This window comes from Colias croceus, chromosome 12 (genome assembly GCF_905220415.1).
Source record: "Colias croceus chromosome 12, ilColCroc2.1".
Taxonomy (NCBI): Eukaryota; Metazoa; Arthropoda; class Insecta; order Lepidoptera; family Pieridae; genus Colias; species Colias croceus.
This window is the reverse complement of record NC_059548.1, coordinates 114382-137432: the sequence shown is the minus strand read 5'-3', so window position 1 is coordinate 137432 and position 23051 is coordinate 114382. Positions and strand designations below refer to the sequence as shown.

Below are 23051 nucleotides of genomic sequence, written 5' to 3'. Positions count from 1 at the left end.
CTAAGGTTGAAAAGTAGGTTTTTAATAAATAAGCACTCTCAGAACAATTGATTTATTTTATAAATGAAACGATACCAATTTAAATTTCGCGCTGTTTATGTATGATGTGCGCATGCCTTAATGTTCTAAGGCGCATGCGCAGGTTTTAATTATTTTATAATTTAAATAAAATAAATTATATAACAATTTCAATGATGGACCTATACGGATCTAACGGTAAAGAATACGATTTTGATAAAATTCGCCAATTTTGCTATGGATGAGGTGCTAAAGTGTAATTTTTTATACCCAAAATAAAAAAAAAATATTTATAAAAAAACTAAAGAGGACCTAACGAAAAAATTGTGGGACCTTAAAGGACCTAACGAAGACCTATCGATTAAGGTCATTTTCGACCCAAAATTCTATGGATGGGGTGCTAAAGTGTATTATTTTATACCCAAAATTTAAAAAAAATATTTAAAAAAACAACTACAGGGGACCTAACGAAAAAATTGTGGGACCTTAAAGGACCTAACGGAGACCTATCAATCAAGGTCATTTTCGACCCAAAATTCCATTGATGGGGTGCTAAGTTTGCATTGGTCAGCTACGCTCTGACATTAAGGAATACCTAAAATACTTTACGTGATTAAATAAAATAGTAATTATTAATCAAAAGCTTTCTCAAACTTGCTATGGCATGGCGCGGCGCCGAATCCGTAGAAACGTAGACCTATAATAACTGTCTTGTTATTTAGATTTCTATGCCTATACCTAACCTATTCAAGTAATGTTTATATATCTGTGCCTATTCTATATTTAATATATTTTTTTGACTATTAATTGAATATAGATTTCTGGTTTTTTATGTACGAAAAAGAGTTTTTTGTTGGAAGAAATTGCTTTTTATTGTGTTTTTATTATATTATTTTCATTGCTAACAGCAAACGCTAATAATTTTCAAACTCAAACATTCAAACTCAAACTCAAACTCAAACATTTATTCAATTAGACTACTATTTAGTAGCACTTTCGAATCGTCATTACATAAGTAATTTTAACATTTACCACCGATTCGGAAAGCAGTATCTATGGAGAAGAATCGGCAAGAAACTCCATAGTTGCTCTTTTAAAATCATGTCAATATTACATAATATGTAACTTATATCTAACTTATACATAATATATCATAATATGCCAAAGAACTGTCCTGTGGTTTTTACGCGACAACCCTCCATGGGTCTTTATCGTCCATATATTCCTGAATACTGTAGTACGCTCTCTGAACTAGTACATTTTTTTATATAAGTTTTAAATTTAGAACTACTAAACTCTTTAATATTGAGAGGAATTCTATTGTATAAGCGTATACCTTGACCCATAAACGAATTTTTAACTTTAGCTAATCGGAAAAATGGCATTTCAGTTCTATTCCTGTTCCTTGTGCCATAATCGTGTCTATCTCCTACTCTTGTGTGTAAGTCGGCGTTTTTGTGAACATGCAAAATATTATTTTTGATATGTATCTGTCATTTTTCATATTATGTCTGTGTCTTGTCTGTATAATCTGTAAGTTTGTTAACTGTCAGTTTATCACACATGTCATTTTAATGCAGTCAGCTGTTGTTTGCTTTTATTGTTGATATGAAAATTAGAAATTTAAATATTTAAGTTACTATTTTATTTATTTTGTTAATACATACTTTAAGCGAAATACAGTGTCTAATGTGTCGTGTAATTTGAATACAGTTCCACAATGTCTAGGATTGTTCCAATATATTCTATTTCATGTAGTTTACTGTTTATTTTATTTTTCTTGCAAGGAACCGAGAGTAACATTTGCAAATTTAACGTAAGATTGAAACAAACATTACACAATGAAGGTTTTCATAGGTAAATATTATGTTTATTGTAATTTCAATAAAATATTAGAGCAAGACATTATAGTATAAAATACATACTTATAATTAATACAATACATATTTTTCAGTCATATTATACCCATAATAAAGCTATCAAATTGTGATTATTAATCACATTAAATTGTCACATTTCAGGAACATTACATATGAAATAACATTTGGAACAAATTGCAATGATGGCGAAAGTATGTTATATGAGGGATGCTCAGTTGGTTTGGAGCAAGTTCTTCCTGCCGGTGTATACTCCAGCCCTGATGAAATAGAGGATGCTAGATATAAGGTATATCATATTATAATTTAGTAACTATATACCTAGTATCACATGGTCAGAACTAGAGATTGACTATTAAACGGAAATTCAGTTGAATATTGAGATTTGATAAAAAAAGTAGTAGCAAGTTCAAATATTTAGTTTACAATATTGCTGTTTTCTGGGTAATCACATGTATCTTAGAAGACAGTGCTTTCCTTCCTTAATGCTCTATTCATTTATAAAGTTTTTAGTTTTTATAGCATTCAAATGCGTTTTAAATATAATCATGAGGATCATTTCAGATCGATTATTTTCTGTTCTATAAAAATTTAAACATACATCTTTTTTAGACGATAACAGTATTCAAAAACAAAGTGAACATAGAAGCGCCAGCGCATGAGTCCAGCCCCATCACAGTGCACCTGCTGGGCTCAGTGAGAGACGACTCGGTGTTCCTGTACCTGCCGGTGCACGCTCGCTACCACAGGCCTGTGGAAGGTGGTGGGTAAGATCATTAGTACTATCCTTACGTTAATCAAATGATTAAAGAGTATCATTTTTACATGCAATATGTATAATGGAGTTAAAAAAAAAATTACTGTCATAACATTAACTATTAATACTGTTGTGACAGAGAGAAAATATTGTAAATTAACATAGCACAAACATACAATGCACATTGATAAATCTCTAATATTTGTTACTTGAATCAAACTAAATACTTTCACTCCATGTGTTTTCTGTTTTTCTGTACCTTATAGTTAAAACTAGCTTCCGCCCACGACTTTGTACGTGCATCCCCGTTTTTCCCCGTTCCCGGTGGTTTGGGCTGTGCGTTGATAGATCACTATATCAGTCACCTATTAATTTAACATTACACCTTACAGTTTGGCGAGGGTAGACATTCCTCTACCTCAGCTGTATTTGAACTGTGGGTCTAATAAGTTGGATCAATGTGGAATTGTCCCCAGCAAAAGCAATGCATTCTGCCCACAAAGTGATAAACAATGCCTTTGGAAGGAAGTTCCAGTACAGGTGGGATATAATATTACACTTGTTTTATTATATTGTAGATGGACTTTAATATTATATTATACAATTTAGTAGTACAAATTAGGCAGTGTATCGAAATGGGTAAAAAAACAGTGCATAAATATTCTCATGTTTGAAAGAGTAACAAACCTCTTTGTGTCTTGTTGAATCTTTAAGAATTCTAAACTTATTAAATTATGTTGAACTAGCCTTGTCGAAAAAAAAATTATTTTATCTCTACATTGTTTCATACAGCCAACGACGATACAGCAATGCCAAGACAAAAAATTAAAAGTATACAAAAGTTATCTGATTTATCAAATGTGTGCCATATGAACCATTAATTAATATTCTGAATGTATTATGATACATATTAAACAATGTTTACAATATTAATGATACATCATTTATTGATATTTGCAGGTTTCCAAACCGTTGGTGTGGAATATACCAGTTGGAAACACGAACCACTACAATATTGTGATGTTTGGAACTGTAGTAGCCGTTGTGTTGGGCTCCATCTATCTTTTACGAGAAATACATTGCTACAAGCTGCAACAAAAGGAAAAGAGAAGATAAAAAGAAAAGTGTATTTAAACTAATTTAAAGTAATTGTAAAAATAAAATGTATTTTCTTAATAGTGCTTATGAATTTTTTCGAACACCAGTGATTTGAAATATTTTGTCTAAAATAAAAATTATCAAAAAATATGATGGTACCTTTAAAAACAATTTTTTATGTTGGTATAATGTTATTGAGTCCAGTGATTCACAATTCAGTTTATATTGTTTACTTATTAACGGCCTTACTAATAAAATGTTACCCATTCGCTATGCAATGGATTAGTCATTGCAATAACTTGTCTTGTTTTTATGATTGATGTTTCATGTGAGCAAGAGCAGGTATAAAGTATTGTATAAAATAATTGTATAAAATGGTAGAAAATTATCCATTGTTTAACTTTTTTTAGTAAGGCCGTATCTTGGCCGTATGTACACATTCCATGTTTAATTTATAATCATCAAAATATATTTTGTAAGACTTAAGTACAAACCAAAGTATCAGACAAATATAATATTATTTATTTGTACGTTTTTTATTTAAAGTTTAACATATAAACATATTTTATAGATCCTTTATAAATTATAATTATTACAAAGACAAAGAGTCATTTGATTATTTGTTTTTGAGTATACTGATGAAGCATTGTTGTTCTCTTTTTTGCGTGTACGAACTTAATTTCTATTTGTTAATTTATGTCTGTTAATATAGATGCCTAAATCTAGCATAAAAATAGGGAAAAAAGTTGCTACTTAAGCTTTAAGTTTCTCTATTTAAATAGTTGAGTTTGAGTTTTACATACGTGATTTATTAAAGATAAAGAAACAATATATGATGTTACGACAAAAGTGTGTTTTACAACAGTTTTACGTGTATAATCATTTTACTTGTTTTTAAAAGTATATTTTACTTAGTTATTTTATCAGCAGGACAAGTGTAAAATCTTGATATAATATCTTTATTAACGCCATCTAGTGGAATTGAGATGTACTTATGTAACTCGTATTAATTATTGTAGAGCCACCTATTTGATTTCCTTGGAAATACGCTCTACATCTTAGAAGTGCAATGAAATAAAGAAAATTCATATCATCTCTACATTATTGAATATTCACAACAATGTAGAGAAAAGGTCATGAAAACTTATGCATTGTTTAAATTGTAATTTCGTTTTGATTTTTTTTTAAATAAAAAGTTGATTAAAAGTGTAAGATAGACTTTTTTTGATCGAATATAAAGTAGAGTTGAAACGAATTACGAAATTATAAAATTGCTCTAGATCGCCCCTCTACATGTACAGGGATAGAATTATAGCACGCCAAGTGTCTGTCGCCAATGTTTTGTGTTCAATTGATGTGGGAGCGGGCCGTCGCCCTCCGACCACGACGGGAACAATTACGCGCTACGTACTACAGCGCATTCGCTGCATCTGAATGTTTATAACTTAGAACGAAGCACTTGCGCGCATTCGTCCGTACACATCGAGTGATATGTTGTTGGAAATGTAGAAATTTGTTGATTTCTAGAGAGCAGGGTCAGGCAGGGGGCGGATCGCACAGATATGGATTTAAGATTAACGAGGCCAGGCGGCGGGGTGGGGCGGCGCGGGGCAGGCGGGCGGGGGGCCGTGTTTACGTGCGGGCGGGGCGCGGCGGCAGGGGGCCGGATCGATGCTGGGCGGGGCGCGGGGCCGGGCGGGGCGAGCTCGGCCGCCAGTCCGCCTCGGGGCCGCGTCCGCGCGGTCGTCGCCTGAGAGTGTCTTGCGGCGGACGGAGTGTCTCCGCGGGCGCCCGGCGGCGGCGGCGAGCCTCGCGCCGCCCGCCTCGATGCCGCGCGCGGCCGCAGTGCGCCCCCGCCCCGCGCAACCCGCTGCCCACCCGCGAGCCCCTCGCGACGCGCACGCAGCGCCGCGCCCGTGACAGCTGAGTGTTCGCCTGCCCCGCGCCTGCGCCCCGTGTTCCTCTGGGCCCGCCAGCTCGACGGCACCGTGCAGGAGGTCCACTGTGAAGACTACGACTCGAGGAACCGTATCCGTATAGCTCGGACCCCGGACGGTTGGCGCGTCATCCCGCGTACGGAAATCTACAACTCTATCAGAGTGCCCCCGCCTCCCCCTGCGCCTCCCCGCCGGCGAAATCCGCGGGAAAGACGCCGGCGCAAGCGCCGAGGCAACTCGCGTCGAAGACCTCGTTCGAACGCCCCGCTTGTGGAAGTTCCATCGCCTGCACCACCTGTGACTTCGCCTTCGGCTGACCATCAGTGGCTTGCCCCAGATCTGGAGTCACATATACCATCCCACACCATTGCGGTGCCGCGGCAATTACCGCCGGAAGCGACGCCGCTCGACAACTTGCTGGCGGTCGCTGAACTAGAATTCAATCAGCAACAAAACGAGGGCTCTCTCGAACCTACCAGCCCATCATCGTTCGGGTTTTTGCCACCTGAAGAAACTGTGCGTGAAACTATGTCTTACGAAATAGGTCAACCGAAGGCAGCGGATGAAATGTTCTACGAACGCAAAGCGCCTTTAGAAAGAAGTGAAGAATTCCCAGGAGATATGTCTGAACATAAGGATTTGTTTGAAACCATTAGTGAAGCCCATTATCTCCCTGAACTCGCTGGGCCGCATGACGAGGCCTTGCTTGAGTCGCTCGTTGAAAAAGGCTGTGAAGATAATCAGATTTTAGGACAAGCGCTCGACAAACTCGCACATCTTGTGCAGGCATCCGGTGAGTACCCAGAAGAAGAGGAGGATATGTTACTTGGAAACGCTCCAGTATCAGATATCATAGATAGGTTAGAACAGTCTCTCGAATCTCCCAGCCGTAGCAGTATGACTGCCGCTCAGGGGCTCTTGCACCTTCACCACATAGGAGACCATCTACAACAGCCAGACCAAGGGCAGATCGATAACCACACATACATATCGGATGATGTATTCGTTCCTGAAGAAGCTGCGCAATGTGCTCTCGAGAGTCTCACAGCGGCAACAGAGATGCAAGAGCCTAATCTTACTAATGAAATAAAGGATATTGATTATAAAATTGACGATATTGACAACAAAATTGATAAGAATCTAGAAAATGAAATCGGTGTAACCGACGAAGTTGAGTCGATGTTTACTGACCCAGTACCTGATTCAAACGAGAACTTTATCGATAAGCAGTTTGAAGAGCCACAGGCGCCACCGGCGTTACCGGATCAAAGTGAAGTTATGTTACCAATTGAGCCGCAGGAAAAAGTATTGGAAGAACAAATCTGTGAGCCCGTGTTACCTAATTGTGAAAAAAGTGATGGTGATCCCAGTGTTCAACACACTGAAGAAGTTGCTGAACCAGAACAAGACGATTCGCCAATTGTTATTAAGCAGGAAGAACCACCAATAATTGATGATAGTGTACCAACAGATTTAAGCATCGTAAACGTAGATGCGGTTCCAAGTCCACCTTTGTTAAATAACAATGAAGTAACAAATACATCAGAAAACAACATAATATCAGAACTACCAAGAGATCTAAGTGTACATAAAAGATTACCAACACCAGTAGCTTCACCGCGGCGCACAGATTTGCCACGTGCGCCGTCCCGCGAGTCCGATGCGATGCAGTCGCCGCAGCCCAGCGGCATTCCCGCCGTGCCCTCTTCGCCAGAGATATTCACTATGCCACTTACCAAAAGTAAACAAACGCTGTTCCTGGAAACACTTTTATCTTCGCCGTCGCCAAAGATGTATACGTCAGAGGTAACGATCACAAAACAGCAATGTGAACCATTGAACTTAGGAAAGCATAGAAAGTCAGCGAGCCCCACGGTGTCTAGTTGCTCCGACGAAATAAAAAAATTGAGCAAGGAATTTGGAGAGCCGCTAGAAAAGAAGCGACGAGAATCCATTGATGATTTAGCGAAAATAAGTAAAGTGTTTAATAAGTGTAGTGAAGATCCTGTACCGAAGAAACCAGACCGGCCTACTAGCAAACCCACCGATGTGAATACTCCTTTGCAGCAATTCAATCTTTTGAAGTCACGCTCTGACTACACTCTGCCCGATCCGTTGCTGATTCCTAAAGATAAACTAGAAGCTATTTTGGTGGCACCCGCCCGCGAGATTCCTGCCTTACTCATTCAGAGACCAGAATTAAGATTACCTGCAACGTTTGCTTTCCCAGCTATACTGCAGGACCCAGATATACTCGTTGTATCCTTGACACAATTAGAACATGTTCTAATAGAAAGAGAAACTAGACCGTTAACATCACCAAAATCAAAGGACGGCAAACTACATTCGTCTAAAGGGAACGAAAAAGGAGCACTCGATCAAGCGGGACAGCCGAAACCGATCCCTTCAATGGACGCACTGGCGGGCGATATCGATGCTGCCACCTCGGCGGCGCTCAACCAAATGCTGTGGTTACCATATCTTAGTCAACTGGAGGCGATGGCGGCTTGCTCTCAAAATATGGACTTCATAAAAGCTTTAAACTCCTCGGGATATAACGGGTCAAATTATCCAGAATTATCTCAAATGTTCAATCCGTCCGCTCGTTTTATGGGCGCGGGTGGATTCCCAGTGATGCCGTCGATGGACTACGACAATCGTATGCAGTTCGCGATGTGGCAGGAGGCCATGTCGCACGGCAACCCCGCGGCAACGCACCGAACGAAACCGCCCTCCGTCGCGGAACAGTTGAAGGAGTTGTCGAAGTCTGGTGACGTACAGAACCCGTATGTACATTCCACTAAGAGTCAAAGTAAAACCCACTCCGCTGCTCGAACGAGTCCGATCGCGCACAACTACAACAATCAGCGCGCGATGCCGCACAACCCATTCATGCAAGGCATGTACCCCGGTATGAACCCGAATATGAGGCCAAATATGCAGCTACCTGGTTTGCAAATACCGTACTTCAACCAGCAAATGATGAGCCAGCGTTCGCCGCGAACGGGACAGCAGAAGAGTCCGACGTCTCCCTACTATCCGAACAATAATTACCTCCAGTCTGTGAAACAATCGGAGCACGGGCACCAGCGGAGCAACAGCACGAGTTCGCAGGAGTCGCCGCGGCCGCGCATCAGCGTGAAGTCGCTGCAGAACCTGCTGGAGCCGTCGGCCGCGGCGGCGTCCGCGGTGGCGGCGCGGCGCAGCTCCGCCACGCCGAGCGCGGCGCTGGGCCGGCGGCGCGACGAGCCCGAGGTGGGCAGCACCACGCCGGGCGAGCCGCCGCCGCACCACCTGCCGCCGCACCCGCACGACCCTGCCTCCTTCCACCTCTGGCATCCGCTCTTCGGCAAGTGAGTGCTCACACCTATTTTTATCCTTTATTCACATGTAGAGCAATATTAATAGCCAATTAATAGTTTTCAATATCTACACAGAAATGAATATTAAACATGTACATATTAATTTATGAAAGGAAATTCAACCATAAAAATATCATACGAACGTCGTACAGAACAGTATCGCTACAAACAAAGAGCTCGCATTGTAAGTAAATTAAGAGCAAATGGAAATCGGAAGTACAATTATAGCCAAGTGGGTAAACAATTACGTCACGGCGGGGAGCGAACGTGAACTATTGTTGAAAATTCCCCATAAATAGCTTTGCTCTTTTCGCGGCTCGTGTCACCCTCGTGTGGAGCGCTCCCGATTGTTTTTTTCACATCCTATTCTGCTTTCATAACACATTCCGCGATAACAAAGCCGCGATATATCACGTCAACTCGACGCATTTACATATCGGCTTTTAAGAAAATCAAGATTATGATTAACTATTCGATATTTCTTCGTTTCCTCCACGCATCGCGACTCGCTACAAAGTTGTTCCATCCATGTGTTGCACGGAATTGATATAAATATTAATACACTTGCAAATGTATTGTTAGATATAATTACTTTTAAATTCCACTTATACGTTAGTATATTTATTACATATATTTTAATAATAATAATTACTAGTAGAAACACGAAAAACATTCATGGGTAACGTTTCTTTTAACATTCCTAAAATATCTAAGCAACGAATCTAAGCATAATATAATATTTTATTTTATTGTTGCTAAAATCTAACTTTCAATATTTAGATTTAACTATCTCCAGACTAATTGACCCGACCCCGATACGATTAGACAAACCTTTTGGTTTAGTCCTAAAATATAATCAACGCCTAACTTAGACAATCTGACCCAATCTCTAACTTTTATTTCGGTCCGCTCAACTTAAATGTAAGTACCAAACATTTAGGAAGAAAAAAGCTTTATAATTTCTTCAAAAAATCATATGAATGCATGCAAATTAACATCTTATACTAATTATTATTAAAACTAGTTCTAATAACATGAAATTATTTAGTCTTATAGGAAAATTGGCTGTTTTTAGAAGCATTTAATTTAAAATTTGATCGTGAAGATATTCAATGTTTGATGATGAATCTATACAATATTAAAAATATGTAACTAATATATGAAATATTACATACATTTTGTTTTGTTGTTACATAGGAACAACAAAACAAAATGCTTTAATCAAAGAAAAATAAGCTCTTCTGATAGAAAATGCCCGAAATGAATACCCAAGAAATACTTCAGGTATAGGTAACTAATTCGATTTGATCAAAAACATTAATGGATGGAACTATCTACGAACATTACGTATTATCAACGTATTATATTATCTGGTGTTCGAAATCTTCGTCAAAAGTCTCATCACAAGTGTACATCAAACCGTCCGAAGTAAGTTTGAAATGCCTTATCGATTGGTAAGTCTGACCCACTAGCCACTAACGCTTTATATATTCAAGTCGATCCACATCGATTGTTTATTTTTAAATGCATCGTGGTCACTAAGCCGCCTTATGACACCCGACCATTTAGATATTTATTTTTCTTCTCGATCTAGGTAAAGCGCAACGCTTTTAAAATGCTCATTGATTTAAATGCGAATTGATTAAAAGCCTTTTAATCAATCCGCATTTAAATCAATGAGCATTTTATTCAGTGTCTAAGTTATTGAGTGAAATGCGAACAAATACATTCATTAAAAAAGTTCGTAATCTGAAATGATTAAGTAAGTTAAATCATTCAGGAAAAATTTGTTATTTTGGCCATTACATCAGATACTTCTGAACAATAACTGATGTAACAGAAACGAAGTAGGTAAGAGGGAAATTATTTTTAAAACGTCTGTACTTTGAAACGGGGACTGTAAATTATGTAAATCTATAAACGTCGTAATTATGATAATGTCTACTCCATTTTCCAGTTGCGACTGACAGTAATTATATAATAGCACTTTCAAAGAAAGTTTATATTGAAAATGCACTTAAATAAACAAAAAGAATACATAAAGAGGGCAGAGGCGCCACGTGACATGTGGCTCGACGTCAACTTGCTCTAAGTGGCACTGGGGCGTGGGAACACGAACACTCGCCAACTTATAAATAATATTTATTGATTTACTAGAAATTTATTTAGGTTAATGGACAATTTCATAATTTCCCATTTTCACTTTGCTTACTTGCATACGAAATATAATATAATAGAGTTATGCAATATGCATTAAGTTTAAAAGATTTTCCATAATCTATTTGATTTTGAACTCAAAACTCAAACATTTATTTATTCAATTAGACTTCTTCGAGAAGCACTTTTGAAACGTCAATACATATTTTTAACATTTACCACCGATTCGGAAAGCAGTATCGGAGAAGAATCGGCAAGAAACTCCATAGTTGCTCTTTTAAATCATTTCAGTATTACAATTTAATTTTACAAAATATGTAAGTAACTGTACGTATATATTATCATAATATGCCAGAGAATTGTCCTGTGGTTTTTACGCGACAACCCTCCATGGGTTTTTATCTTCCATAATATATTCCTTAATGCTGTAATAGGCTCTCTGAACTAATACGATTTTTACATAATTTTTAAATTTGGCACTACTAAACTCTTTACGTCAGAGTTTCCAAGCGAACTGAAATGATCGTCCAATGTTAGTCATTGTCCACCTATTTACAAATAATTGAACGTCTGGTTCTTCATACATACAAATAGCATACTGCATACATTTAACTATATAGATCACTTATACTTTTTAACTTTTTACCTACACATAGTTACTAGATGGTTACTAGGTACATAGCCTGACACAAGTATATAAATTATAAATTGCCAATCTTATAATTAGTTTCGTGCGCTAGGATATCAATTTACCACATTTGACATATCACGAATTTCACAAGGCGTGTCCATAAACACTGGGCTAGGAACTTAGTCTCGTCGCTTATGGTGTATGTGCACATTTTCTCTGAAACATTTCATACAAAACCTTACGGAATTCTCGCCGTACTTACTCCATACTATCTATGTCTATTTCCACATAAACATTAAGTGTATTGTGTATTTTGAGAGCGAGTAAGGAGCGAGTCGGGCAAGTAAGGAGAAACGTCTAAAACTTTAGTGTAAGTACCTACTTCTTGTAACAAATACTTTGGAAAGCTTATGTCCATTTTCCTAGAAATCGATCGCGCTGTAACTTTAATGAGTGGTGTTCTAGTTTTATTATGGAGAAGCAATTTAGTTATTTTATATTCAGCTCCAAGGCCCGATAGAGCACTAATAAAGGAGTAATGTATTCCGGCGCTGGCCAGTCGTGGGAAGGAGACCGCTTGCTGGACTTTTATTTTAAATTGCTACAACATTTGTTCAATTTACACGCTTATTCAACGTTATGTATATTACTCGTATGATAATATGTACCTATGTGTCGGCCTTCCACTCTATATTTAAAACACATGTTATACTTACGACTAAATTAAAAAAATATCTTTTAAGACTTAAAAATTTGGTAAACAGTTACATAGTTAATTCAACTCTACATTAGAAACACATAGGTAAAAAAAGTTCTGTGTCGAATATGAGTTTCCAGTTTCCAGTGTCTGATTTTTATGTTTTCAAGCAATTTCTGAATTTGTGGTAGGTTAGGTTTAAAAAAGAATAATTTGCTTGTTGTAGGTTTGTAGAATTATTTTTGCAGTAAATCCCGATAGTAATTAAAATTACGACAAAGTCTACTTCTGCATTAGCATCGCAGTAAATTATTTTAATTAAAAATTATAACACTGATTCTAAAAAAACAATCGACTCAAGGATTTGAATTTAGAAGATTTACGGTTGGTAATAAGTACCGCTACTATACTTTAAAACTGCCTATTCATGTGTTTTAATTTTAAACGGCTACTGAATTATCCCAGCAAGTGAAGACAGGACGCAAACGAAGTAAGAATTCGTGTCAACCATTCCGACCTTAACTAATTCCGCCGTGACCCGCTGACTGCTGAATGCTGAGTCACAAATGTCGAAGAATGTCACTGAAGCTAAACAATACATTAGCTGTACTACGCCGTGTTTCATTTGCCGGCTAAATACCAACGTGGAATGGTATTTGTACTTAAACATCACCGAATATGATATAGGAATTTCGATGGTAGAGTTCAAAATGTAATTCTTTTAAAGATTCTTATAAAATTACTTCTAGAAATGTTCTTCAATTAAAAGAGGAGGAAAAGATTTTATGACAATCACCAATTTGTATGCAATTTATTATATTGGTTTTGTTGGTAGTTTATACTCTATACCTAGAGAGTGAATACTCGCGCTTACTCTTATGAAAATGAAAAAAGTTTCAAGAAGCTGTGTGTAAAATTACAAGCCTTTAGACTCTTCTCTTACAGTACAAGTAGCATCTAGTAAAGGTAGATTTCTTTCAGATTCATTATTTAAATTATGTTACAACATCGTTTCAAATATGTACATAATAATATGTAATATCTGACGTTGTGATCGATCATGTTCGATCCTTTATACTCTCTTATCATCTGTCTCTCATGATTTAAAATTAGTACCTGTTCAAATTAGATTTTGAAAGCAATATTATGTTTTTGATATATCCTGAAAATAGGTCTATTCTTCGCAAACGAGGTAGCCCTGTCACTGGCTATCGTAGCATCATACAAGCGGCTCTACAACCTTGTTATCGCATAACCCTGTTCCCTCGACGCCACACATGAATATTTACAAGCTTTACACAATTTCATCTCAGATTTTGACGCAACGTTGAATAATAACATACTGTGCGAATTTAATTAAACCCTGTTGCAGTATTGCGTCGCGCCAATAAAATCGACGCTCGGGCGTCTCCCTCCCTCCCGCGGGGGGTTACATTCTCCGTCCCGCTCGCACACACGTCACACGCTCTAAGCTCCATTGATTGCCCGGGAGCTGCTCCCGGGTCTGATTGATTTGTGCAGCCTTCGACGCGACCTTACATGTCCGTGTGTACTGTATGTGCTAATTATGCTACATTGTAATTTAGCTTGCAGATTCGCCGGAATCATTAACTGTAGCCAAACCGAATCTAAATTATTTACAGTCTGGCAATTTTGGCATATGCATATCAGGGGGTCGTTAAGACATATTTACAATGCAAACATTAAGGTCATAATCTATTTTAAAATTTAACTCTACATAATATGGACGCGGACACTTTTGAGTATATTGCAACATCTTTTTTTTGAAAAATGAAAATGAAAAAAACGTTATTACTAAATAACTGATTGAATTTTAATGCTAAGCTATAATGTTGAATTAGAAACTTTTTTCACCATGCTTCCTTTTTCATTGTAAGTAGGCTCTACATAACGATTTTTGAAAATTCATGTCTCTATTGTGGAGGAGTATATTATATTTATGTATGATGTCGTCAGCAATGTAGCCAAATCGAAGAAATATTTGACGCCCATCGAAGGCAGCACATGTCAAGTTTAGTAGGATATATAATAAAATTTTGTATAACACAATCTAAGAACACAATTAAAATATAGCTCGTTTAATCCAAATTTGAGCTCATCAAAATGGCACGGTTACGCACGTTTATACTGAAACTAGCGGCCCGGCTTCGCCCGTGGTACATATTTCGCAATAAAAAGTAGCCTATATCCTTTCTCGGGTATCAAAATATCTCCATACAAAATTTCATTCAAATTGGTTCAGTAGTTTAGGTGTGATTGAGTAACAGACAGACAGACAGAGTTACTTTCGCATTTATAATATTAGTATGGATAGTGTAAAACCCTAAATAACGTAACCTCTAATCGCAATGACCACATCTTTACCTACATTACACAATACCTATTCCTTTTGTATAGTTTTGTATGAAATGTTGAACATCGCAAGCGACCGCGCCAACCGCAGCAACCGCGGGCGGCACTAACGGCGCAAATTGCTTCCTTCATTTTGTACCTTTTAACGAGTCTGTGGCCGCCCTGTACCGGCTCTTTATTCTTTATAGTTTTACTAAATTACCATTATAACTATTTTGCACCTGCACTTGGTTGTCGCGGGCTTAGAAAGAAAGAAAGAAAATACATTTATTTGTACCGATACACATGACTTAAAAAAATTAAAATTAACTAAAAAAAATTAAATAACACGGTACAGAATGGATAATATTATCTACTCAGTGATTTGAGAATCCAAGGACATTATCGTCATCTTAGGACGAGACATCGTTGAAAGACACGAATATTGATTGATAGCTGACCCACGCATTACCTACCCACGCATCTTGGGCTGCTCCCAATAGCAATACTTTTTCCGATTTTTACATCACTGATTTATTATTTCATACCATTATTGATTAGATGCTCAGCCCTTAAAGGACGTTATGTAATGTGACAATATCTAGTCTATAGCCTACCTCGAGAAAAGAACTATGTAATATTATGTATGTAGAGCACAATTTTTCAAATTTAAGTTGTTAGTTGTTCCTAAAACAAGCTCGTTCTAAAAAAGCACTCTTAAATCTCTTCAGCTGTAATTTTGATAGAGATGGAGAATTCTTAATGTACAAAAGTTGTATTAGTCTTATATTTAAAAACCGTAAGTTAACCGTAACAACTGAACGTTAGTGAACATTAAGTAGCATCGCAATTTACATTATTAACGCAATAGATTGTCAAAACATGAATCAATGGCATCAACAACAGCAATAATGTTATATAGTAACAGACATAATCATTCTACAAACCATCTAACTAATCCTATGATGCATTGGTTTCACAAACAAGGATACGTAAAGCATTAAGCAGAGTACATAGACTTAGTATATCTATATAAACGTATACACAGACGACGATATCCTTGAAGGATTAAGACGGGAGCAGGAATAGTAGATTTTCGCATAAACCGTAAAGGAAATTAGCCCAGCGCGCGCTGAGACGGGATTGCATTCGCTGCTATTGACATCGGTCTTGGGACGTCACCGCAAACAACGAAATACATAATAAGTATTATGTATATTAGTAGTATAAATTTGGTACCAATATAATACAATACGGGTAGTGAAAATTATTGATTTAGTAAATTTCGTAAAGTTTGAAAGCTTTTTTCTTTAATCTTTTTCTTTTTAATTTAAATATTCTGATAAGTAAATAAGTCGTAGATGTTGTACACGATATAAAAGCTTCAAATTACTTAAATCAAATCAAATCTGTTTATTTGCTCGTATATGGTCATACAAAGGTATTAATATACAATATTTATATCACTACTGCCATTGTAAATGGCGTGCAAAAATTTTTTGAAAGTACAAATTAAATTTTCAATAATACGTAATTTCACAAAAATAAAGTTTTTTTTTTCTTTTTAATTGCTTATAAAGTGTTGTATTTCATAATGTTTTAGGTATAGTTAGTATATTTCTATTTTCTAATGACCATAAAAAATCTTTTTGTTATTAATTTTTCCAATAAGATTTCCAAAAATAATTTAGACTGATGAAAAATTATCCACTACGCCTACTGACTTTCTTTTCGTTTTTGTATTAAAACCAATATATTACACAGTATAAGGAAAAATAAAATGTATTTTGAGTTCAATACATTTCGATAACATGAAAGTCACAAATTAAGTTATGTGCTTAAGACTTTTCTGTATTGAAAATAAGGACAGTGGAAAATTGGGCGTACCTAGTCGTGAAGATCTGAGATATCATAGGAAGGTATCACACACAATCTTGCTTTAATTTAATTTCGTCCTGAATATTATCAACGGTTTCATTACGAATGACAGTCTCTATATGAAAAAAAAGTGCTAAAGAGATATTCTGGCGAGTATTATCCGTGAAATCTTGGCAAAATGTACCGAAATATCTTGAAGGCGTGAGAATAATTTTCCAGGAAAGGTGTAAAATAGACGGATTTTATTTTGCGAAATTCGACGCCTTAGATACGAGATAAAATATTATATTTCTGTGAAGTTTACCCGCGGGAAAGATTACTGATACTTACTCGGATTATTAAAATTAGGTAATACATTCTTGGAATTCATCTTATATTTTCCTCTTAATATAATATCTAGTAATATTTTTTCCTCAATATTAATTAAAATGGTAAGTTCTTTCATCTACTCTTTGGCTTTATACAAATCTCCACCCCTTCTTACCTACCCCTTCATCGATTTTGAGAAAACGTAAAAAAATCTTGTGAGCCTTACTTACCAATATCAAATGCTTAATATTTTAAATAATTTTAATTTAAATTTACTTGAATAAAATGATCCTTTATTTTTCAATCAGACTTAGGGCTGAATTATGTAAGTAAGAAGACAATAAAGATGATATAAATGCTACTTTATATCTAGGAAACGTACGAAGAACATTATGAGTAAATTATTGAGTATGAAGCTAGAATCCATATTTCATATAAGTTTTTTTCATCCCAGCCAAGCTCCATCACCCATTGCGTAAAAAACAGTCGGACGAAGTCGCGGTTGATTGTTAGTACCTTTCGACAGCCCCCTTATCCATGTTCCGAGCAACGGTTTAAAATAACGATCGGTTCGTTTTCATTAGAGCAATTAAGCGAGGCAATTAATTTGTCGTAGATAACGCACACACGCCCGTATGTTACACGTTCACGCACACAGAGAAACTTCTGAAAGTACTGATAAGTGATAAGGGCTTTCACTGAAATGTACTCACTGTACATGTGAAACTTTGATTTTTGTTATTCTGTTTGTTATTTATATTATTTTATTTGTAAACTGTAGAAGTACTTAGATATATTGTGAGGATATATTATATTCTGAGGATATTTTAGTTATTAAACCGTTACCTACAAGTACTCATTAAATATCACTTTTCTTCCAATTGCTATTGTATGAATACGATAAAGCTATTAACTAAGAATGACACCAACTACAATCTATTTCTGTCCAATATTATAAGTTCTAAAACTAACAGTTTAGTGATAACTCTTGTAAAAAATGTAAAAACAAAGCGGACAGTCGGGATATTTTGTAACGTCCCCATTTGATCGCGACATAAATTGCATACTCCATGTGATTTATACACGAATCAGTCACTTTTTGTCCGGGGCAATAAAACATAGATTTCATATCGGCCGACGCGTTTTTGTGCCGCCTGCCTTGCTTCATTGGGACGAGAAAGTATAATAGATACAATGTGAATAAAACCTGGAATAAAATAGTGATCTTAGGCTTAAATTTACCAAAATAAGTTCCTGAATCTTCCTCTGGTTCCGGTTTCCTGGCACACAGAAAGACATTATCTCGAATTAACAAAATTCTTACGCCTAAAAGGACATGAAGTTCCGCTTACCCGACTGTAACGAAGGAGGCTTTATGTACAGGATAACGCACTATCTCAGTATCTAGTAATTAGCGAAAGGTAGTTAGATAGTTTAGCTTCATGTTACAACTGTTTATAGGCTCGCTTGCACTGTCGGTGTTAAGGAATCGTTTATTTTTATTAGGTACCTATCGTTATGATTAAAAATAACTAGTATTACACGTCAAGTCTAATATTATGTTCTACGATCTAGATTTGGTAACGATTTAAAATATTATTTAAATAATAACATTTCCTGTGTCAAGATTCAAGGCAAAGAATTATATATTTTGGTGATAAAAATAGAATAATTGAATTCGTTTCATGACACGCTTCGTTAAAGCGAATTGTCATTGTAATAAAACATATTTTATATAAAACACGAACATTGAGCAAAAAACACTATATTTTTACGCAAAATGACAAGACATTTAATTTCTTATATTAAGTAAACACTCTCACATAAAGAAGTAATATAATTTTTTGCAATGGATTTAAAATGGCGTGGTCTCCCCGCTATGACCCACTGGGGGTCTACGGGTAATATTTTTCCCCGTCGACCCACTGCTATAAAATGATATGACAGTGGGTCTACGGGCACTTGAATTAAAGGCGTTTTGTGAAGTAATACGTCTTTCTGTCAATGGTATCTGATAGACGTATCTGTTACGGGACACTATTAGCTATTTATAGTACGAATAACCTTTACGTTAATAAACTAACAGCCATATTTGATCTTTAAGACATGATTAGTGCTTAACCTTTTTAGTAAATTCTCGATTTTATGCGAATACCTGTATGAATATTTCATGAAAATTATTGTTACGTTACTTAACGTAGGTCAGCATCTTATATGCCAGCACGCATAAGAACAATACTAAAATTAGCATCGTCTTTTCTGATTACTGAACCTAAAAGTTATAAATAAATACAGCTACTAAATAATAATTTTGTATTTTTATCGAAATAAGCTCTACATAGTAGAGACAGAACTGTCTTATGTGCTCTATATGAAGTTCAAATTATTTTTAAGAAATAAAATAAGTTTACTGCTTTATATGGTATGTATAGTTCTTTCTTCGTGTAAACCATGTATGTAGTAATAAAAGTAACTAAATATCTATATTATGTTCGTATGTAGAGATTACAGCTTCAATTGAGTTTCCAAGATTTAAAAAAAATGGAAAACGTGAAATAGTGATTTTCTTTTTTCACCTTTTATAGCAGCTTTAATAGGTACCTAGCAAGTTCTATATTTTGAGCATTTCACGAAAATCGTAATCACCAGCATAAAGAATAAAGATGTTCTATGATGTCATTAAAACGGAGACGCGGAAGCGTTTAGGACTTTTACAATGAAGTGAATCGAATTTAATTGCAGTACAATGGCTCAAGCAGCGTGACGCCGGGCCACCGAATTGATTGTTCGGCTATTCGTCACGCTGCGGCCGCGCAGGCGAAAACTACGCGCTAAGGCCGCCGGCTCTCACGCGTTTTTACACTGTAGCATGCGTTTGGAAGTAGGTCGCTCGGTTATCGGTAGTGCGTAAAACAACACGATTCTTTATGGCTCTTGTTTTTCAATTAGTAATGAAGGTTTCAGTTATATTATTTTCTTTTATGTTAATCTGAATGTGAATTTGAAAATGAATTAAAGTAAATAATATACGATCGTAGGTATTAACTATTAGCCACGAAGTTTAAGTAAAACTTTCATCTGTTCTTTCCGAATAGGTATTGCGATTTCTCATAGTTCCTATATGTATTCGAAGGAAAATCAAACAAATCATTTTATGCAAATTTCTATTGTCCTTACCCTTTCTATTATTTTTTATTGACAATTTTTAAAGACAAATGAATCTCATGTCCTTTTCGAGATTTGATATATCTATAAATCCAAAACCTTTAAGCAGTTCGGGAGTGAAAGCATAACAAAAAGTGTTAGTAAGAATTATACGTGTACTTGTAATTTGTCCAATGCTGGAAGTATAAGCTATGTAAAAAGTGATAATAGGATTCTAATGCCACGACCGAATCTAACTCTAATTCACGTTCATGACAAAACGGCCTAAGTTCAACAAACTTGGCAAGTAAACAACCGACTGACCTTACGGTTTGTCTGAATATTCATGCCGCGGGTATCTAGCTACTAGTGGGATGCAATTATATCAACTATGTGGTAATTGCAGCTGATCCCAAATAATAGATACAGAGTATGGTGAATACAGACGACGAAGTATGTTTTCTGTGATATGATTTGGTTTAAATCAATGTATTTTATTTGAGGGAATGAAAATCGTATTGTAATGCATTTTTTTTTCAATTTTCTCAATTATTGACAAACACGAGTTAAAGATTCGGTAGAAGAAGTATATATAGTCACCTTTTGCAATAAATAATAAGTTTTCTATACCGTTAAACATGAAAAATATGTCATGGCGAAACATCACGGCAAATTAACGACTCAAGCACTCAGTTATGTGTGACATCTGACTCATGCATGTAGTTTTTAGGTAATAATCACCACTCAACAGAAGCATAAGATTAGATTCTTTATGTCGTTTATATTATGTTACGTACCCATTATATATAATGTTTACCTTACCTTCTGATGGCACAGTTATTTAAATTCGTTAATTTTGTGATTGATAACAAAAAACTGGATCTTGAAAATCTGTCAAAGATAGCTAATATGTTGGAATATCATCCTAAAGTTCATTAATTCTGTAATCCTGTAAGAAACACAATTCTTATATTATTTATTGCAAATCATTTTTAATTTTGTACGAATTTTGTTGTTTCTGGTGCCACCTACAATTTTCATAACATACGGCCAGTAAAGGAGCTTCTAGCGCCTACGAACGGGCCGGTCCCCTTCACACGTCTAGGCATACCTACATCCACGTTACCTACTTGCAAATACACAAAATAACGTCCCTGATAACCCCAGAGCCTCTCATCCTTTCGACACAATTCCCGACGCGTTGTATAATAGTATTATCGGTAAGCCGATGTCACATTCCCACCGCGGATTAGCATAACAACACTAACGAGTGTGTCTGTCTGTCTTTGTGTACGGAGCCTCCATTGTTGGCTAAACCTCGTATTGTTTTAAATACATTATTATTCGACATCATACATTGAGGACGGTTCCATTATACTAATGTTTTGGACTACGACGTAATAATGAGAACAAATTGCTGTTCAGAACATTTTATTTTAGTTTGCGAGGATGTTTTCGGTTGTTATATTTTGTTAGCTAGAAAAAGTAGATACAACTGAGTTCGTTTTATATTGAACTAAATTGGCGGTGTAGATTGTAGCAAAATCTATTGATAATTATCTAGGTATACCTACACGTGTGTCCAAAAGGAATTCATATTTTCTGTAATAGGACGTAAACAAATTATGTGTGAACCTAAATTTATTTATTCAACTCTAATTTTAGTAGCCTGAATAAGTATATCGAAATCGATTCAATTGACATTTTTAGAGCTTTAAGCTACTATTAACCATCATTAAATTGCTTCAACTTACCCATTCATATTCACGTATAATTAAAAACACGTACCACTAAATATAAATGAATCAGCACCTTCAGGTGGCAGGGAGCAGGGCTAGCCAGGAATAGAAGACATTAGTTCTCGCTAGTCGCTGGCGTCTAATCGGATTACGAGACGAGGGACACACGCCCGGAGTCTGGCGTGGTCTGACACCTCACTGTACATTTAACTCGACTATTTTAAATTATGAAGATTGAATGACTTCTTTAGGGATTATCTTTTGTAAGTGAAAATAACTATCGTATTATTTATGGTTTTCGTATGAATTACGTACTAATCGATGAAAGGAGTTATTACTAAATTCAAGCAGAAGATATCAATTTACCAACAAATTAAGTTTGGATTAGATAAAAGCATCAATTATTGTTTTAGAACGTCAATTATTGCTTTTTTGCAATTCAGAATTTCGCATCTAACAGAACAATCGTGTTACAATTCTATTAGAGTTTTCGAAAAAAGCTAAAATTGTCAAAATGGCGAGTCGTACAAAATAGTAATGTTTCAATGGCAGCACAGAGTGAAAGCAGAGAGGCGATCGATACGTGCCCTCAGCCACCTCAGCCACATGCGGCAGTACATGGGATGCTCCAGCCTCTAGTATATCATTGTGTGACGCTTCACGACACACGGAAAATAATTGCATGTCGCTTTGACATCTTCGCATTGTATTTTATCAATTTATGTCGTGTATAGTTACATTTTCGAAATACTTTCTGCAGGGAATAGGCCAGATAGTGAAAAACTTTTGTTATAAGCTTCTAATCAAACGAAAACAACAAGCTTTTTCGCGGATCGAAACTTATTATATTATTTTTATAAGCTTATATTTAGAACTAGCTGCATATCCCTGCTCTGCCCGGGTAAAATAAATGTTCTTCCTGAATAGTGTAGCTTTCTGTTCGTGAAATAATTTTCGTGATCGAATAAACACTTCTGAAACTATAACAAACAAACAATAATACGCTCACAAACATACACAATAAGCAACTCTATATGGTGGCAAATAAAACGCTTTCTATTCCTATAAAGCCTTACATTTAACTTATAAGCATCT

General features: G+C 36.1%; 2 protein-coding genes across 2 annotated transcripts in view; both read left to right on the top strand.

The window, feature by feature from the left end:
• Positions 1–1578: 1578 nt before the first annotated feature.
• LOC123696138 (phosphatidylinositol-glycan biosynthesis class X protein) lies at positions 1579–4276 on the top strand. The gene is made up of 5 exons (XM_045642173.1): positions 1579–1875; positions 2040–2184; positions 2508–2662; positions 3045–3192; positions 3613–4276. The coding sequence occupies exons 1-5, from the start codon at positions 1739–1741 to the stop codon at positions 3766–3768; spliced, it is 741 nt and encodes a 246-aa protein (XP_045498129.1). The 5' UTR covers positions 1579–1738; the 3' UTR covers positions 3769–4276.
• A 1273-nt stretch (positions 4277–5549) lies between these two features.
• Positions 5550–23051, top strand: part of LOC123696113 — a 61532-nt gene continuing 44030 nt past the window's right edge. The window contains exon 1 of the mRNA XM_045642135.1: positions 5550–9040. Within this exon, the coding sequence (XP_045498091.1) occupies positions 6216–9040 (2825 nt within the window). The 5' untranslated portion in view covers positions 5550–6215. The remainder of the gene's footprint in view (positions 9041–23051) is intronic.